This window comes from Indicator indicator, chromosome 8, assembly GCF_027791375.1.
Source record: "Indicator indicator isolate 239-I01 chromosome 8, UM_Iind_1.1, whole genome shotgun sequence".
Taxonomy (NCBI): domain Eukaryota; kingdom Metazoa; phylum Chordata; class Aves; order Piciformes; family Indicatoridae; genus Indicator; species Indicator indicator.
The window spans coordinates 22,805,462-22,820,279 of record NC_072017.1 but is presented as its reverse complement, the minus strand read 5'-3'; the positions used below and the strand labels follow the sequence as shown (position 1 = coordinate 22,820,279).

The 14,818-nt window shown below is 37.9% G+C and overlaps 1 protein-coding gene across 1 annotated transcript in view; it reads left to right on the top strand.

Moving 5' to 3' along the window:
• GUCY1B1 (guanylate cyclase 1 soluble subunit beta 1) overlaps positions 1-14,818 on the top strand; it is a 39,786-nt gene that overhangs the window by 17,446 nt on the left and 7,522 nt on the right. The window contains exons 4-8 of the mRNA XM_054382813.1: positions 3,509-3,706; positions 10,989-11,219; positions 12,638-12,754; positions 13,550-13,683; positions 14,410-14,607. Of these exons, the coding sequence (XP_054238788.1) occupies positions 3,509-3,706; positions 10,989-11,219; positions 12,638-12,754; positions 13,550-13,683; positions 14,410-14,607 (878 nt within the window). The remainder of the gene's footprint in view (positions 1-3,508; positions 3,707-10,988; positions 11,220-12,637; positions 12,755-13,549; positions 13,684-14,409; positions 14,608-14,818) is intronic.

The window sequence follows — 14,818 nt, the reverse complement described above, 5'->3', positions numbered from 1 at the left end:
CCCATGGGCTGTAATTGCTGGGCAGACAGACAGGGTATGTGTGCGCTCCAACATTTGCACACCATCTGTGATCTGTATACTGTTGTCTGTCTATGGGATGTGACATCCTTTATATTTCATAGCTTCAAGCACAAGCTGTCCTCAAAGCAAGCCTTCAGATAAATGTAAATTTTAAAGTTGACTCATGTACTGAAGTTGCAGTTATAGTTGAGCAAGAATAGGGGAGGAGGAAGAAAAAGATGTACACATGGATGGGCCAGTCTTTCCCTATTTCTTTCCTTTATGCCTTTTCCCATATACTTATTTTTCCGTTCCTTAACATGTGTGATGGTGAAAAGACTGGACATGTTTGTAGTGTACACCAAACATCTATAAAAGCATGAACAGCTTACATTTATCTTCTCACGACAGTATTTTAAGCTGCTTTGTTTGAATTTCAGTGTGAACAGATGACATTGGCTTATATATACTTCTGTAAATTTGAGAAGAACTAGTGTATTAGTAGCTGTGTCAGAAATGTACTTTTTAGCTTTTTATTATGATGGAAAGTCAACATTATCTGTAATTTATTATTTTTGTGTCTTCCAGCAGTCAGATTAGGTCAGGAAAGTATATACTTCTTACAAAAACAGGTGGAGATTGGGTTTAATGTGCTGAACTTTTGTCAGATTCTTAAAATACATAATACGGTTCCAAAAGGTGCTTCTCAAAATCTAGACTGAGTTCAGGATGCATGAAATCATTAAGGGCTGCACCTTTTCAAAGCATGTGAAAATAAACCTGATATTTATGTTCTGTTTCCCTTGACATCTCAGAGATAATTTAGTTTATTCGTAGATGAAACACAAGGCTCATGAAAAAGGAAGATAGCACAACTAAATCTAATATTTATACTTCCTATGAATAACACAGACAAGGGAAAATTGCAAATAATAGTGAAAGATACTGTGCCAAAGAGAAGCGGTGTGAAGAGGTACCTCCCTAGAAACCCAAACCGTGTTTTTACGTTCTGTTCTGTAGCTTTCTACTGAATGAAAATCAAACACCAGAGCAGTGGTTAATTCTCTGGTTTATGGAGTCATTTACCTGGCTACTCAGTTGTTCATAATTGCAGTGCAGTAAATTTCAGGGGACTAACTCCATTTTTAGAAAAGTTTCCAGATGCTCTGTACCACACAATTGCATATCTTGGTATTTCAGATGCCAGTTACAGCTCCTTTGCTTTCAGACAGGCCAGGATCTGCCTGATTTGTTATCACTGCTTGTTCTTGCTTGGAGATTCCTTTATGTTTCACCGTGGAGTTGATCATAGTTGTCCAGAGCTCTAGAATTAGTTAGTGTCTTTGGTCTCAGCATAAGCTCTGGCATACATCTGAGAAATCTTGGCACCAAGAATTCAGAGACTGAGCTTAACCTAATATTTATTATCTGTACCTGGCCACATCTCTGGCCCCCAGCAGGTGACTCATTTATTCTTATAGAAGCTGCAGTATTGATTTAGAATGGACCAAGAACAATAAAAGTAGGAGTGGGGGTATCAATGACAGTGTTAAATGACAGGATCTGAGAGTGTTGGAGCAAGGTTCTGAATATGGTAAGCTCTTTGCTCACCTCAAAGTCAGTATGCCTGCAGAGAAAGACACACTGGGGGCTGGAAAGCAGCTGCGGTACATCCTGGGCAAATTGCCCACTTTGGATGATTGTAAAGGCTGAAGGGCATATCACATAATCTTACTCGTGACATTCCTTGGACAAAATCAGCAGTACTGGGGTAGTAGCGTGGCAAAGTAGTGTTGCAGAATGGGGCTACTGCTGTTTGTTAGCAGCACTTGTGCCAGACTTAAGTGTTACTAATTAGAAAAACATCTTATGAAAATTCTGTCCTTGACATTGGACATTTACCACAACAAACTCCTTCTGCAATTCTTCAAGTGTTGATGACTGTGTAATTGGATTATTGTCTTTTCTTATGTATCTCCTTAAGAGATATTTTTTCCAAATGGTCAGTATACCCCATGTGTTTGGAAAGAACAGTTCTGCACCCAGTTAAGGAGGTTTTGGGGTAGTCCCTAGGAGCTAATCAGTTCGCTTGCTCTTTTATCATCCACACTTCTCAAAGTAGTGTCTTCCAACTTCATTATCTTGAACCCTGCAAAGATCCTACAGAATTTGTCTTCAAGCATTATACTTTTTCTAACTGAATGTTCACTAATAGCTGGAATGAATTGACTCCCCAGTTGTTTCCTCTTCCAAGTTTTAATTTGGAGGTGTTGATGTAGCAACAAAAAATCCTAAAAGGTTGAAGGAGAAAGTTCCAGGCTGAGTGTGCATCCTATGGAATTAAGTTCTAAGAGTCTCAGTTCTTCTGGAGGCTTCCCAGGAGAAGAGGCAGCTGTTTGAGCACTTCACAGCTCACATAAGATGAAGTTCAGTACGCTTCCATAAATCTGATGATTGGCAGATGCTGATGAAAGGTGGAGAATGGCCCAGACACCACATTGGAAATATTTTCATCTCACTTGTGCTGTCAGAAAGCAATATGGAAAGCTTGGTAGCAGTTACTTAGGAAAGTGAGAGAACAACATTTGAAATATGCAATAATGTTCTGGGTTTAAGATTTAAAGGATCTGTATAAGTTTTACAACATAGGTAACTAATTGTGGGTTGCAACACTCCAACAAACTAGGTTGCTCTTTATGTGTTAAGTATGCAATGAATAGCAACCTGGAGCCTTGATAGTTGCTTCACAGTGAAAGTTGGAGCTAGTGTTATGTTCTAAGTCTGATTTTGATCTCATTGTTCTCTTTAATCTCCTTATAAGGTATACCTCTCCAGATAGTAGTTTGTCTGGTCAAGATTTAAAATTAGATTCATAAAATGTCCATGACAGCAGCTGGAAAAATAGAAGACCTGTTCTCTTTCTTGAATAACCTTTGCTGTGACATGTTCTGTGTATTCTGTGGATTTTTTCAGTTATTTTCGAAGAAAATATGTAGTTGATGTTGGCATTTCAAGCATTTAGATCTTTACTTTAAAATTTGAAACTTTAGCAGGCCCTGTACACTGTCACAATGTCAGAACTAGCCTGTTTCATTGTGAATAAGGAAAAAGATTGATGGTTATTCAGACACAATTAAACTCACACCTGAAAAGGAGATTACAGGAACTAGAATTGGAAGGGATGAAAGTGGATGAGGTAAAGGATTGAGAAACACACCCAAGATCCTTGATCATCAGAGCCTTTCAAAATGCAACATAATTCTTACTACCTGGAGTAACTTTTAATAGTGCTAATTTTGATACCATTCATTGTCCAAATATTGCCAGGCAGACGGAAAGAACATTGCGAACTACCTGAAAAGCCTGCTGATGACAGTTCTGTAAATAATAAAGCAAACGCACAGGGAGTGTGGTCAGTAAGATGAAGTTCAGGTTGGACAGATTATGTACTTTCTTCAGAAGTAATAAGTGAATACCTTGTAATCATGTTTTTAATTTCTTCTTCCAGAATCTGGATGCTTTGCATGACCACCTTGCTACTATTTACCCGGGTATGCGAGCCCCTTCCTTTAGATGCACTGATGCGGAGAAGGGGAAGGGACTCATTCTACATTACTATTCAGAAAGAGAAGGGCTCCAGGATATTGTCATTGGAATCATCAAAACAGTAGCTCAACAGATCCACGGTACAGAAATAGATATGAAGGTAATGTCTAAAAGGATGTACACACTGGAAGTTTATGTCATTAGGACAAGACCAAGAAAATCAAAAGTGAAGTGATGGCAATCAATGCTTTTGTTGTTGCTGTGGTCTGTGAACCAGTGTCATCAGTACTGACTCAGAAAGAGCCGTCATCATTTGCATTGCTTTAAGGACAGGCAAGCCACATGTTGAAAAAGCAAGCACTAATTTGCAAACAGACCTAGCTGGGAACAGTTCAGAACAAAATCCCTGTATTTGAAGAAGGAGATGACATGTACAGAAATTAGATACTGGTTATTTCGGTGTTTTTTTCCACTTTATTTTGTATTTGGCATGTATTTCTTAATGTTCTGTGAGAACACGGACATTTTGTCTCTGTGTCCTAGATTCTTCATCTATGTGCAAAATGTGAGGTTGATATGCATTGATCCGCCAGGCTGGTGAGCAGCATTTTTCATCCCATTCTGCATGCCAGGTCCTTCCCAGAATCAAGATATGTTTGCGGGTCTCATACCACTGCTCTGTGGGAGTATGGCTGGATATACACCTACAGCCCCAGAAGTGCAAAATTGTTCCTCAGTCCCAAGGTTTATATAATGTCATGTGTCACTTGTGAAATGGGAAAGAAGGTTCTGCTTAGTGCCCATACAGAGAAACAGAAAGATTTAACTGATTAGGCCTTGCATATGTAATGGTATGAAATCAGAGCTTGATTCAAAGTGCATATATATCTGGGGAAAATCAGCAGATAATACATTTTAGTTAGCTAGTTAGTTAGTTGGTACATTTAGTTAGAAATATTGCAACTAATATAAAACGCTTTTCATCAAGTAGAAAAGAATTTAAGCAGGTAAATCAAGCGTTTATTTTTTTTTAAGTATTCCCTAGTCATATTGAATTTCTAGGGCAGTTTCATTGTATACTTCATCAGAAAATACATTCCAGTTTCATGAGTGTAATCACAAAAACATCATCTTGGTCAGGTAAGAGATTTACAAAGAATCCAAGGAAAAAGGTATTTGTACTGATAAATTGGGGTATTTGCACTGATAAATTGGGGTATTTGCTATTTACATTTCTTGTTACAAGGCAGCTTGGGTTTGTAGTGAGTGGCTAGTTCTATACCATGATGGTAATGTGCTTGATGTCCTTGTGTTAAGTCTACTTTGGAGAATTTATAGTTCAAACTTCCACAGCAGGTGTTAGTAATTGGATACAGAAGGATGCAACAAAATCAAAACAATTCTCTCCTTCGGTCTCTGTTTATTCAAAGTGTTGAGACAGGCAAGGAGGATCATATTGGAAAGTTGGCTGCTGGAGTGCTGAAGCTGTTGCTTGACAAGCTTTTCCTCTGTTACTGCAGGCAGTTTACACGTTCCACCTTTTCTTACTGCTCAACCTTGTCCCACAACAGCTTCTTCAGCTGTGTCTCTTCAGCTGTTGATAAGATATAACGTAAACTAGACTGAGGAAATGAACTGGATGCAAAAAATAGGGGAGTTCAAAATAACAGGTTGGTTTTTTTTTAGTTACTTTTACCTACCTTTGCAGCTTATCCGCACAGACAGTGAAAGCCTCCCTCTCTTACTCCATTGGTCAACTATTAATCATTAATGGTACAGAATGAGGGTTTGACAGCAGGGTAAGTCTGCCATTGTGGTACCTGACTAGTTTTACACTGTTCAAGAAAATGAAAACAGGAGCAAAACATTAACTGACTTGTTTCATCTCTGTCCCGTGCCTCATAATTAAGTAAATTAATGCTTTGGTGTTTCAGGCTGTTACTAATGCATTGTTTGACATAGCACACAGAGAAACAATGGAGTTGCTTTTCACCCCTTCAGATTTTGAGGACCAATCAATGCTGCTTCTGTGAATTTTTTTATTTGGATTTTAGCTAGAATTTTGCTTAAGAAAGAAATATGAGCATCAGTGCCCAGCCCTTAGTGGTTAGATTTTGTTACACAGATTCACAGAATGGCAAAGGTTGGAAGGGACCTCTGGAGGTCATTTTGTCCCATCCCTGTTGCTCAGGCAGGGACACCTAGAGCCAGTTGCTTTAGAGCATGTTCAGACAGCTTTCAGCTATCTCTAGGCATGAAGACTACAAACTCTTTGAACTATTGGTGCCAGTGCATGGTCTCCCTCACAGTGTAAAAGTGCTTCCTTTGATGGTCAGACAGAAAATCTTGTGTTTCAGTTTCATTTCCTCTTGTCACTGAATACAATTGAAAAGAGCCTGGCTTCATCCTCTGTGCACCTTCCCTTAAGATATTTTCACACCTGGATAAGATCATCCTGAGCCTTTTCTCCAGGCTGAACAGGCCAGCTATCACAGCCTTTCCTCTTAAGAGAGATGCTCCAGTGCCTTAATCATCTGGGTGGCCCTTTACTGGACTCTCTCCAGTAGCTCCATATCTCTCTTGTGCTGAGGAGCCCAGAACTGTACTCAGCACTCCAGGTGTGGCCTCTCCCATGCTGATTAGAGGAGAAATATCACCTCCTCAACCTGCAGAGAAAGCCTAAGAAATCTTATAATCACACAAGGAAAAACAAATATTGAGAAAAGCACATTGGCCTTGTTTTCTCACAGATTGTTTGGGTGAAGAAAAAAAAGTCTTGTTTTATCATGTTTCTGCAGTTTCACACAGAACTATTTTAAATGCATGTACATATACATATATACACACACATGTTCTTCTGAAATACAGTAGGGCTTTCTACAATGGTGTCCTTCAAGAAATGCAGCTTTTCTTTTAACACCTAGAGCACGTGTGTGCTGAAGGCAAGTGAAAAAAAAAAAAAAGGCATCTCAGTTTTTCTCTGTTAAACTCTGTAGTAGCATTGAAAGGAAACCAATTTTTTGTTTTAACTGGTTTTTACAATTCCAATTGAATAGTTCAGGAAAGTCTAAGTTGGCATTAATTGATTAATTAGTTCAAATCCAATTTGCCTTTCCCTGTTATGGTAATCCATTTTTACCTAAGTAGAGCTCAGATTACATTATTCATTATTTTTGCAGCCAGTATTGTCCAAAGAATTGTTGCCAACTTTGAGGACACACTAAGAATATTGCAGATCTGGTGTTCTCAGTATGACAACTAAAAATTGTCATGGTGCTGATAACCAGCTTTGGTGTGAGATCTCTGTTAGCAGCCCTCTGGCTATGCCTTCTCTTGCTTCACTTGTCAAGAGATTGTTTGTATATAGATGAGGGTGACCTGTGAAGGTAAAGTCAGGACAGAGATTCCCTCAAGGCTACAAATGGTATAGGTCAACAAAGAATGTAGAATCCTACGACACCCAAAAATATTTTGGGAAAACAACTTCTGAAGTTCTGTTATTATCTGAGAGCAGACTCTCAAAATCTTTCTTTTAGACAGGAAAGGTCATTTACAATACCAAATGAGAAAAGGCCAGGGAAATCTCTGACAAGATGGTAATTTCTGACTCTCTCATTAATAATGGCAGAATGAAAAAACAAGGCCAGAATGAAGAACTGACCTAAAATCTTCTTAGGTACTTGTGGACAAGCTGTCCTGATCCATACATCAAAGTTCTAGCTGTGTAAGAAGATACATCACTCGTGGAGAACGATCAGCCTCTGACACAAGGGCAGCAGGAAATTTCACTAGCTTCAGACTCAGAAGTTTGATGTAGTGAGAGTCTCCTCCTTGAAACCAGCTGCCAGGTAGAGACATACCTGCAATTTTAACTTTGGGTGTGCAAAGCTAGGAGTAGTAGTGTTTCCACAGTGAACTGCTTGCCTCAGGATCACTGTGAAACAGCTGAAGTGAGAAAAGGTCTCTGTCCAATGACATTCTGTCTCTCCACTATGCTGAGATATGAGTGTGTGTTAGGGATGTGCTCACATCTATGAAATCGAGCGTCACAGATACATTTAACAGGTACTGAGTCTTCATTATACATGCTGTATCATAAACCACAAAGTCACCTTAAGGTAACTGAATTACTCTTCCCTTAAACATTGGGGTGACTTTTCACTTGTCTAAGACAGGACAAACTCTGAGGATAGATCTTCTGAAAGAGTAAGCGTGCTAACAGTTAGATGTACATATTCTTTTTGAAACCAGGACAGTGATGTTTCCCTTCAGTTTTTAACTGCAGTTACTATCATGATTGACATTTTTGACGTCATGAACTGATGATGTCACTTAATCAGCTAAGACTGCAAGGGGAGGAAGAATTAGCCTTGATTCCTGGCTTTGTTGCTTCTGCTACAAGAACTTTCATTTGTCAGGCATTTAACATGGCATTTCAGTGATACTGAAATTTTGTGGTTTGCAAACTTTGCTTGAAAAATGAAACAATAGATAAGTTCTATCCTAGAAAGTATTTTGGGCAAGTCCTTATGACAGGTAAGTATCACGCCAATTAGCTTGGATCTGTAGGTACAAGGGAGAAGGGATAGAATTTAACATGTTACGTCGGTCAGAATTGCTCATTTTAAATTTGCTGACAAGGTGAATGAAATAATGAGATAGGAAGATTAGATAGTGCATAAATGATCTGAGCAAAAAGGACATCATGAAATTATGTCAGATAGGAAACTATTTACAGATTAATCGGTTAGCTTTCTTAGCCTGGAGAGGGCTTCTGTTAACAAGGGTTTGTGTCTGGATGACCAGAATCAAATGAAGCAAACCAGCCATGTTCACAGCATATGAAACTTAGCAGGAGCGTGCAGTGGGAGGTACGGTTTTCTTGTAGATCTGACACATTTCCTTGTCTTTAGCCCATTGTTCACTTGCTGCACAAATACTATGCACTGGTAGAGCAAGCATTTCTAGATGCCCTGCAGTCTGGTCAAAAGCAGTGTTGCAAATGAACTTGAAGATGCCTGGGGAATTTGTAGCTTAGCACTGTTGCTGACATAATTCTGATCTCTAAAGGTTAGGAAAATAGCACATTGTGTGTGATGGCTGACTTCATCACTGCAAAGGCTTGTAAGATCTGTGGTGGGTCATGTCTCAATCTCAGACATCTTGAAGCATGTAGCAGTTCACTTTTTTTTTTTTTAAACAAACACTTCAGTTTGTTTATTGATGCATCATGAATTTCTAATAAATGAAAAAAACCACGGAAAGTTACGAAAAATCCATTAGGTACTGCATGGCAGCAGGAAAAAACCTTTAAGTACAGGTACAGATAAGTAACAGAATATTAGTATGTAGTGACTAAGTTGATTATTAAGTGATAATAATATCCTGGAAGGTGTTGTGCTGTTAATGTAAATATTTCCTTGAAAAATATTGTATCTTTAAAAATTAATTTCAGGACTGCTTTGCCAAGTCAAGAAGCTTTTCATTCAAAGTACAGATTTTTTTTTTCAGTCATGGCAAAAACAACCCTGAAGTATAAGATTCAATGGACTGGAAATGCTCTGGAAGCATAGATATCCTAGTGATAATTTTACACAATTTGAAAAGAAGTTACTGTGTATAATCTTACCTAGCCTTGGGCAGAATAATAGCAATAATAGAAGGAAACTGGTGGGAATGCATATGAGTGATAGAAAGTAAGAACTAAGACTGTAATTGCATTCTGTCGGTCCTCAGCATGGCCACAGTGTCTCTCCATTTCAGGAATAATGATTTAAAAGAGAGGAAGACTTAGAGAACCTTTAAACCCCAAATTCAGAGGAAAACTAGGTCTCTGTCTACTGCGTTCCATTTTCCTAGACAAACCTGCCTAACTTGTTATCTTCAAGGGATCATCGCATCTTCTTTCTGAGATTTACTGCTTCGTAGTTTCCCAGTCTTTTTTGCCACACACTGCCATATGGATTACCCACACAGTTGCTTGAGGAAATCAGGTTTTATCATTATTAATATTTGAAGTTGTTCATACATCCAGCTCTAGGTACCTACATTAACTGGTAAATTTAGTAAGCTGATCTTTAAGTTACTTAGGCGTGCAATAGAAAGAGAAGACTACTGCAGCACATGGTAAAGAGCACCTAAATCAATCTCCTGCTTTGAACTGTTGTCAAGAAAAGCCCCTCTTTTCTTTAAATGAATAGTGAAATAGGAGATCAAGGAACACTACCTTCTTAAATTAAGTATCATTTAGTGATAAAATATTGTTCTGTTGTTTTATACTCCTCCATTTGTGTAGAAACAAAGAAAGAAATAAGCACTCCCCAGCCAATGAGCTACTCTGGCTGACAGTTGTGGAGGAGAAATATTTAATAAGGTAAACTTGTTAAGGGATCAAGTGCAGTGTTTGTGCATATCTGTTCTGCTTTCATAGTGTAACTGTAAATCTCTGTAGGTAGACTATGTGTAAAGGGCAGAACCAGGTTGCTTCAGATATTTTAAGTCTTTTTTTGCTTCAGTGGCTTTAGGATCAGACTCTACATGAAAGTAGAGTCAGGTTCAACGTGTTCCCGAAAGTTGCTGCTTAACAATACTGTGCAAATAGAATTGTTCCGCTCCAGCCATAAATCTGATAGGCTTGAGAACAGGTGAATTTGGCCTCTCAAGGTAAATTATGTTATTCTGTTAGTTATTATCTTCAATTATACTGCAATACATGACTTTCACTGCAAACTAAATAATCCCTTTTAATTTTTCTACTAACTTTGAGTAAAATTGCTAAAGTGTGAAATGTTAGATTTAAGACACTTGACTGATGTAGATGACTGGGTTTGCTGCGATTTCCTGTAATCTGGAATGCAGCTTGGAGAAGATTGTCATTGCTTTTAGTTTTATCTGTTGGTCCTGATCTTGTGGGGATCTTTGCTTGAATTGTGTAAGGATTGTATGTTCAAACATCTGCTCCGTTCGGCTTTCTTCTGGCTGACTGTGACATGCCCATCCTCACGTCAGCACGTTTGCTCTTGTGTTAGAGACCTCGCAAACAGCTTTCAGCAAAATAAGGTTTCAGTTGGTATGTGTAACTTAAAACTTGCTGTATGTTCATACAAGGGAAGAGGAGGGTTCTGTTTTCTGGCAGGTACTGGTGAAAACAAGCATAACCTGAGCCTTGACCCCTGATTTCAGGATGCACATTTCATTTGGGCTTTGTAAGTTCTGTTTGAGTGATCTTCAATATGTTCATGTAAAGAGCAACCGTGGCTAAGCAAAGGTGTAATTATAAATACTTTCTGAAATCAGAAATAACTATTAGAATGTAATGGTTTCTCAACATTTAAATACCACTCTTGAATTGATCTTTCTGCTCTAAATGTATTCCTGTCTTCACAGTAACATTCCAGTTATTAATAAGTTTTTGGGTTTTCATTTTTCCTTCCTTTTTCTAGGTTATTCAACAGAGAAATGAGGAATGTGACCACATTCAGTTTTTAATTGAAGAGAAAGAGTCTAAAGAAGAGGACTACTATGAAGACCTTGACAGATTTGAAGAAAATGGTACCCAAGAGTCTCGCATCAGTCCCTATACTTTCTGCAAGGCCTTTCCTTTCCACATAATATTTGACAGAGATCTGGTGGTCACACAGTGTGGCAATGCTATATACAGAGTCCTTCCACAGGTTAGATGATTCTTATGCATGAATAATTGTGGAGATTGCTAATGCTATATGCTTCACAGGTTTATTTTAGAGATAAATAAATTAGATTTAGAATTCTCTGTCTAAATATCACTTCTGTGTAATTATATAGTACCTACTACATTGTGCTCCTCGTTTGAAAAAGAACTGTGAAAATAGCCCTAATTTTACAACATCTCTGTTCTTTATGATCATGTGCAGTAAGAAAATAAGCTCGAGCAAAGAAAACCTGATTAGCCCCACAGTTCAGGTGTTAGCTTGATACCTGATTCTTTCTCATCACTCCCAAGATACGTTTGCTGTAAGTGTGGTAGATAACTAATCAAAGCAGATGTGAGATAGTCAGTGAAGTTTGGCCTAGGGTTGAGGAAATGGCCCCATGTTACTGTATAGTGTAACAGCAGATACATAGTCTATTACTTGGCAGTAATACTTTCTAATATTTAGGCTGTTAGATGCACAACTGAGGAGCAGAACAGAAGCTTTATTATAGTTCCTTGTCTTGTGTATCCACTAAGATAAGACAAATTATGTTTGTCTCATATATGTGTGCGTGTGTCATGAATTGAATCCAGCTGTTACTTACATTGAAAGAGTACTCAGAGGTTCATTTAATATTAGGTATTCTGTATATGTTTAGGATAGCTCAGTTCTTGCCTAAAAAAGCCGAGTTTCTAAAAAAGTAGCAACAGTAAAATAAGTCAGATGAGAGAAACAAACAGTAAGATGATTAAAGCATCAAATGATCTTTACACTTATGTAGGCTGATGTTGCACATACCATGTTGTTTCTGAATCACCAAAGTACTTTTAATATGCAATTTTATGCTAGTTGTTTTTTTCCTGAAGCTTGTTTTTGGTGAGTTGTCTAAATTTTACAGAATGAATTAATAGAAGAGCTTTTCAAGTAGTTCTGCAAGATTTTTCCCAAAGGCATTCACTGAACAGCTATAACCATTAAGCCTACTGAGAATCCTTATCAGAATCGATGCCTCAGAGAACATAGCTTATGGAAAGGGAAGGATGTCACTAAGTAGAAAACACTGGAAAGCTTTATTTACTGTAAAGTCGGCACATAGGAACAGTTTGACAGATAAGGAATATAATAGTCTAACACAATTTTACAAAGTCATCTTGCAAACTAGAATTGCACTTTGAAGTCAATATTCTTCTGATGTAAAATTCCTTAATTTAAAAACCTTGTGTTTTAATAGAGAAATGCATAAATTATGTGTTCTCTCCCATTCAGTATTGTCATCCAAGAAAGCTGAATATAATTAGTCCATGTATATTTTTATTATAAAAAGTAACTATCTTATTTTACTTTCCTCCTCTTTTTTTTTTTGTTTGTTTGTTTGACTTTGGTTTTGTTTTTGTCTGGTTTTGTTTGTTTTGTTCTAGCTCCAGCCAGGAAACTGCAGTTTGTTGTCAGTTTTTTCTTTAGTCCGACCTCACATTGATATTAGCTTCCATGGGATCCTCTCACATATCAATACAGTCTTTGTACTGAGGACCAAGGTAACTAGAGAATATTCATCTGGCTTTTCTTTAAGTATGCTTTGGAGAGATACTGAGAAGTGCTGGAATCTCAGAATGCTTCAGAGAAAATTCTTTGCACAGTAGTACAGTCAGTCCCTTTTGAGTCTTGAGCTGAGAAAAAGGCATGGGTGTGAATTCATGTGTAGCTGTTAAGTAGAATGCTTTATAGGAATATAGAGGTACGTATGCTTCAATCCGATTCTTTCTTTACCAGGAGCTAACCCATTATATGGCCTTGTACTATAGTTGATATAGAAAGGCAGTTACATTACTTTTGCTTCGTAACAACGTGGAAGATAAATATGAAACGTATTTTTGCTTGGGGGCCTGTATGTTCATACACACTTCCATGTCCTTTTCTCTAGAGAGGGCAGGAGAGGAGGTGGGTGATAGGAACGTATGCAGCACGTAGAGTACAACCTGCTCTGACAAGAAAACTGTACCTGAAAGAAACCAACAAGATTCTTAGAGATGCTCGCAGGCACTGATAGAACTTCATCAAATAAGCAATACATTTGTACTGACACAAGAAAACAAGAAATTATGAATACGAGCATAAAGATGCCATGTGTTACATCTTCGAAGTAGCAAATCACAGTATTAATATACGAGTACTGTATGGTTTTCAGTTGACAAATCGTTTGGAATATAATGTTGTTTGTAACCCTATTCCAAACTTCCTGACTGTCTTCATAGTGAAGTCACTTACATACATGGCCTGGTGTGTAACACACATACCATTGCCCTTCTATAATTCTGATTTTCCGTCACCAGGAGGGGCTGTTGGATGTGGAAAAGCTGGAGTGTGAAGATGAATTGACTGGCACAGAAATTAGCTGCTTACGTCTGAAAGGGCAAATGATCTACTTGCCTGAGGCAGACAGCATTCTCTTTCTTTGTTCACCAAGGTACTTGAAACCTTAAGAGTTCTATAATACTGATTTTCATTTTACAATTACTAATTTTAAAAACACTTATGAGTAGTATGACAGAGATTAGTTGGTTCAAGTATTGATTTCATGGATTTTGAAGTGTTTACACTGCATTTAAACATCAGAACTTGACTGATTATTAAAGAATTCAATATTGGGATGCTCTGGCCCCACTTGTACAAATAAGAATTCCTCATGATGCCATGATTTTTTGGCAAGCTGAGAGTGCTAAGATTCCAGCATGATTTGTTTTCCTATTTGGATTCACATATTTTTGCAGTAGTTTGAATGCAGTGTAACAGTGATGATTATAAAGAAGTGACTGGAATGGGGGATTGCATGGAAGGCTTCTTTAGTTTAGAGCATGTTGAGCTAACACATCAGATTACACAGGATACGTTAATCTCCTGTATAAAAGGGAGCAGACGAAGACAAGGAAGGGGCTACCTTAATGTAATCTATGTACTGAAATATGTACAATAGATATGTTTATGGAACTCATCAATGAGAATTCTGTATTTAAATGCAGAAGTCAAGAACTGTGTGTTAACATGAATGAACACAAATAAGGTATTTTGTAGAACAGGTATGTTGTACAGCTCATCACAAACTCAGAAGCATAATCTTTCTACTGTTACTCAGCAGCTTCTGATGTTTACTGAGTTTAATTGTATCCACATTATGTATTTCTCCACATTGCAGTGTCATGAACTTGGATGATTTAACCAGAAGAGGTTTATATCTGAGTGATATTCCACTGCATGATGCTACCCGTGATCTGGTTCTTCTGGGAGAACAGTTCAGAGAGGAATATAAACTGACTCAAGAGCTTGAGATCCTCACTGACAGATTGCAGCACACGCTGCGTGCACTAGAAGATGAAAAGAAAAAGACTGACACGTAAGAACCAAATCCTGACTTGGAGCTGAAACAGTCACAGCAATATAATATTTATAGATACTGTCTTCAAAAAAAATAACAGAAACTTGGAAGGAATACAAGAGATATTCAGGACCGATAATTTTGGAATCAAGAAAGAACATTTTAGTTTAACACCTTTAGACTGTCAAATGTCATCTGCAGTCTAGGCTGTTACATACACAGGTGTTTC